General features: G+C 47.2%; 1 protein-coding gene across 1 annotated transcript in view; it reads right to left on the bottom strand.

Moving 5' to 3' along the window:
* Positions 1–5,129, bottom strand: part of KPNA6 (karyopherin subunit alpha 6) — a 57,553-nt gene extending 52,424 nt beyond the window's left edge. Inside the window, exon 1 of the mRNA XM_017857065.1 lies at positions 5,017–5,129. Coding sequence (XP_017712554.1) covers positions 5,017–5,020 — 4 coding nt within the window. The 5' untranslated portion in view covers positions 5,021–5,129. The remainder of the gene's footprint in view (positions 1–5,016) is intronic.
* Between the last annotated feature and the right edge of the window lie 505 nt (positions 5,130–5,634).

Here is a 5,634-nt window from a genome sequence, read left to right as displayed (position 1 = left end):
AAAAAAAAAAAAAAAAAAAAAAAAAACAACATCACGTTACAGAGAAATCTGTCGTGAAAGGAAGAATCAATTGATGCAGCAAATTTCATAGGTTGTCTTATTTTAAGAAATTGCCACAGCCACCCCAGACAATTACCACCCTGATCAGTCAGCAGCCATCAACATCAAGACCCTCCACCAGCAAAGATTACAACTCACTGAATAGCAATTTTTCACAGTAAGTATTTCTAAATTAAGATACGTACTTTTGGCTAGGCACTGTGGCTCATGCCTGTAATCCCAGCACTTTGGGAGGCTGAGGCGGGCAGATCACAAGGTCAGGAGTTTGAGACCAGCCTGGCCAACATGGTAAAACCCCATCTCTACTAAAAACACAAAAATTAGCTGGGTGTGGTGGTGGGCGCCTATAATCCCAGCTACTCAGGAGGATGAGGCAGGAGAATCCTTTGAACCCGGGAATTGGAGGTTGCAGTGAGCCGAGATCACGCCACTGCACTCTAGCCTGGGTGACAGAACGAGCCTCTGTCTCAAAATAAAATAAAATAAAATAAAATAAATAAATAAATGAGGTACTTTCACTATACATATTATTGTACACTTAAGAGTCTACAGCATAGTATAAACATAACTTTTATATGTATTGGAAAACAGAAAAACTGGTGTGACTTGCTTTATTATATTTGCTTTATTGCAGTGGTCTGGAACCAAACTTGCCTTAGCTCTGAAGTATGCCTCTACTTAGAAGAGTACCTAGCACATAGCAAGTTCTATACAAGTGTTGGGTATTCTTATTACAGCTTTCCCATCTCTGTCTTTTAGGGAGTACAGTGGCACCATCTCAGCTCACTGTAAGCTCCATCTCCCAGGCTCAGCACGCCATTCTCCCGCCTCAGCCTCCCGAGAAGCTGGGACTACAGGCATCCACCACCACGCCCGGGTAATTTTTTTGTATTTTTAGTAGAGACGGGGTTTCACCATGTTAGCCAGGATGGTCTCGATCTCCTGACCCTGTGATTCACCCGCCTCAGCCTCCCAAAGTGCTGGGATTACCATCTGTCTTTTTTTGTGGCTCTCACATTTTGGTGCAACCTGGGTTAAAACACAAACTGTCAAAAAATAATAAAATAAAAGCTGGCAAGTCTCTTTCAGATAAGGAAGGCTTCTCCAGAAGTTCCCCAGGCTTCCCTTTCCATCTAATTAGCGAGAACTGTATCATATGCCCATGCCTGAATCAATCACTGTCTAGGGAGCTAGAGTTACAATGATCGGTTTAGAATTTATATCAATACCCACCCCCGGGGTAAGGAAGGGTGGCCAAATTCCCAGTTAGCAAAGTAGTAGTAATGGTGATAAGACAAATAGTGTCTGCAAGACTAACGAAGTTGTAGTCTCTGCTAGAGACAGTCAGAGTAAAGCCATCTCCAGAGCTACAAATATCACCCCTACAGGGCACCTAGTGGCAGGGAAATCACTACAAAGGTCTGTTAAGGGTAATGACATTTGGCACAGCAGAAATAGTGTAGGATATACGACTGAGCTAGTGGAGAGTACACGTAAGAGGCAGTGAAACACAGCAGGTTCTGTATTTGTGGGCATGTGAAGGCAGGCTGTCAGTGTCTCCAGTGCCCAAAGGATCCAGATTACCAGCCTTGGACTAGTCACCTAATCTTCTCAAAGCCTCAGTTTATAATTGTAAATGAAGATAACCCAAGATACCTTAGATTAGATGTTAGGATTAAATGAATGCATTAGTTTGATCTACACGGGGTATAGATAAAACAAAAAGCTGACATTCATAAAGACAAGCTACGATGAGGGACAGATACCTGAGATGGAGCTGGAAAGAGGAAGTTACCTGACTCTAGGCTAAAAATCCCCTTCAAGACCTTGGTCAGGTTTTGTTGCTCCACTGAAGACTTTCATGTTGAACTGTACCAGAACAGGACTAACTTTATTTCTTAACTCCTTAAGTCCTCTTATAGATTTATGTGCTGCAAAATGGGTAAGAATCTTACTTCTGGCTTTGTGGCTTATTGGCTGTGTTATCTTCTCTGAGGCAGCTTCCCAATCTATAAAACTGAGTAAATCTCTACTTATTTCACTGAGCTTATTAAACAATAGTTCCTTCCCTTTGAGGCAATAGTGTTTCTGAAACTGAAGACCAATACAAAGTTTATAACATAAAGTTTATAACATAAAACCCCCTAAATTTTTTTCACTGATAGATGAAGATCCAGCTACTAAGAAAGGCCTATCAGTCTTATTACTCAATAGAGAAACGTGGAAACCAGAGTGCTTAAGGGAAAGGAACATTATTGAAAGTGGAAAAGAATCTGTTCTGATATTCATAGAGCCCTTACTAGGCTCCAAACACTGTTATCTGTTTTTTGTTTATTTGTTTGTTTTTGAGAGGGAGTCTGGCACAATCTCGGCTCACTGCAACCTACGCCTCCCAGGTTCAAGGAATTCTCCCGTCTCAGCCTCCCAAGTAACTAGGACTACAGGAGCATGACACCATGCCTGGCTAATTTTTGTATTTTTAGTAGAGACAGGGTTTCACCATATTGGTCAGGTTGGTCTCCTACTCCTGACTTCAGGTGATCCACCCGCCTCGGCCTGTGGGATTATAGGCGTGAGCCACCTTGCCCAGTCCAAATGCTGTTACCTTATTTAGTCTCCAAATACGTTGATAACACAGCCCCACCCCTTCTTTCTAGAGGTGAGAAAAGGAAGGCTCACAAAAAGAAGAAAAACAACATTATTGCGGACTGTGCTAGATGCTTTCCATGTGTGTTGTTGTGTCTGACATTTAAGTGACTTCCAATACCAGATCTGATTCTAAAGTCATTGCCTTGAAGCTCAAGTGAATAATTTCTGCTTCCTTAGAATCACGGATCTTAAAAAATTCAATTCCAGGACAGGCACGGTAGCTCATGCCTGTAAACCCAGCGTTTTGGGAGGCCAAGACGGGCGGATCACCTGAGGTCAGGAGTTCGAGACCAGCTTGGCCAACATGGTGAAACCCTGTCTCTACTAAAAACACAAAAATTAACTGGGCGTGCTGGTGGGCACCTGTAATCTCAGCTACTCGGGAGGCTGAGGCAGAAAAATTACTTTAACCCAAGAGGCAGAGGTTGCAGTGAGCCAAGATCTGGCCACTGCACTCCAGCATGGGAGACAAGAGTGAAATTCCTTCTCAGAAAAAAAAAAAAAGATTTCAAAGTGGCCGGGCGTGTGGCTCACGCTTGTAATCTCAGCACTTTGGAAGGCTGAGGCGGGCGGATCATGAGGTCAGGAGATCAAGACCATCCTGGCTAACACGGTGAACCCCGTCTCTACTAAAAATACAAAAAAAGTAGCCAGGTGTGGTGGCAGGCACCTGTAGTCCCAGCTACTCGGGAGGCTGAGGCGGGAGAATGGCATGAACCGGGGAAGGTGGAGGTTGCAGTGAGCCGAGATCAAGCCAATGCCTGGGTGACAGAGCGAGACTCCGTCTCAAAAAAAAACAATAAATAAATAAAAAGATTTCAAAGTGGGCCCACAAGCAAAAACAAAAAACAAACAAAACAAAAACCCCAAAGACATTTACAACTTTGCCTAGGGTTAAAAGTTTTCTCCCCTTTTCTCCCAGCCCAACCACTAGAGGGCCAGGTCATTAAAAAAAAAAAAAAAAAGGCCGGGCGCAGTGGCTCACACCTGTAATCCCAGCACTTTGGGAGGCTGAGGTGGGCGGATCACTTGAGGTCAGAAGTTCAAGACCAGCCTGGCTAACATGGTGAAACCCCGTCTCTACTAAAAATACAAAAATTAGCTGAGCGTAGTGGTGGGTGCCTGTAATCCCAGCTACTCGGGAGGTTGAGGCAGGAGAATCGCTTGAACCCGGGAGGCAGGAGGTTGCAGTGAGCCGAGATCACGCCACTGCACTCCAGCCTGGGCGACAGAGGAAGACTCTATCAACAACAACAACAAACAGCAGCTACAAACTAGGTTTGGGAGTGTTCACCCTGGTTTAGCCACTGTATGACCTTGGCTAAATTACTTTACCTCTCTACAGCTCTAAAGCTCAGCTTCCACATCTGTAAAATAGCAATAATGGTAGCATCTATTTCCTTAGGTTGTACAAATTAAGCAAAACAAGACACGTAAAGCAATCAGAACAATGCCCGCACGTAAAAAGAGCTTAACAAATTTCAGTTTTTACTGCTGTAGAGGAATTACCACTGTTGGTTGTCTCTAAATCCAAACACTTCGCCATGGTATTCTCTCTGAACAGAGGCCTTGCCAGCCGGAGTCCCCTCAGAAAGATCAACAGGTCGCTCCTTTTCTCCTTACCAGGGCCAGCCCAGAAACCTAAAGTCCCCAACCTAAAGATGGCCAAGAGGACTTGGCCTTTGGTGTTCTACCATCACAAGGGATGCCACTATGAGCCCAACCGAACCACACTATTTCCGCCTTGATTCCGTTCTCCCGGTCTTCAGCGGTGCAAGCTGCCCTCGGCCTGGCTGCCCATGCTTACCGGCCTGGTGCTGGATCGCCTGGCGTCCCCTCACCAGAGGACTCCACCCCGCTACGTAGGTAGGACTTCCCTGAGTTCAGGGGAGCCACTGAATCCAGTCAAGACGCGCGTCGGCCAAACACAAGCCAGGAGAAAGCTACCTTAGCGCCGCCCAGGCCTGCCGCCGGGAGCCCGTCCCCCAGCTCCAGTCTGGGCGCAGGGCAGAGAGTAGGCCCCTTTCTATCTCCCAGGAACACGTGGGCTCCTGTCCGAGGCCACCAAGTGGGGGGCTCCAGGCGTGCCAAGGTGTCCCCGGAACTAGCATCAAAGGACTGTTCCTAGCGCGGGCCCTAGCTCGGCCCAAAACTGGCAAGAGGAGCACTCCCGGCCTGACTTTTCCACTCAGACCTAGCTAGAGGGGATGCAGACATCTTCCGCAGACCGGAGACAGGCTCTCGCCAAATCCCAGGCCCCGACACTCCCTGAGCCCAAGAACCCTACTGCCTGGTTTCCTCACTCACCCATCGCGACTCCGCTCGCTCACTTGGCGGCGGCGGCGGCAGCGACGGCAGCTTCAGCGGCAGCTTTCAGTAGACAATATGGCAGACCTGAAGGACGGCAGCTCGAAAGGGACAAACCACTTAACTCCAGGACGAAACGCGTTATTGGCCCAACCGCCTATCATTACACCGAAAGTGCGCACTTAAAGAGACCGCAGCCACTAAAGGTGGGGAGTGGAAATGAAATTCGAAAGGAGTGGCTGGGAGGAGACTGGGAGGGATACCTACGAAAGTTAAGTGTGTCTAGGAGTTCCCAGTTGTTTCTGCTACTATTTCTTTTTTTTAATCGTGAGATTTCTTTCCCCTGAACTTTTTCCTCCCGGAAGCTTATCCCCCCCCCCTTTTTTTTTTTGACACGAAGTCTCGCTCTTGTCCCCCAGGCTGGAGTGTGATGGCGCGATCTCGGCTCACTGCAAACTCTGCCTCCCGGATTCAAGCGATTCTCCTGCCTCGGCCCCCCGAGTAGCTGGGATTACAGGTGCCTGCCACCATGCCTGGCTAATTTTTGTATTTTTAGTAGAGATGGGGGTTTCACCATGTTGGCCAGGCTGGTCTCGAACTCCTGACCTCAGGTGATCC

This window comes from Rhinopithecus bieti, unplaced genomic scaffold (assembly GCF_001698545.2).
Source record: "Rhinopithecus bieti isolate Rb0 unplaced genomic scaffold, ASM169854v2 scaffold_44592, whole genome shotgun sequence".
NCBI classification, from domain to species: Eukaryota; Metazoa; Chordata; class Mammalia; order Primates; family Cercopithecidae; genus Rhinopithecus; species Rhinopithecus bieti.
This window is presented reverse-complemented; position numbering and strand designations above follow the sequence as displayed.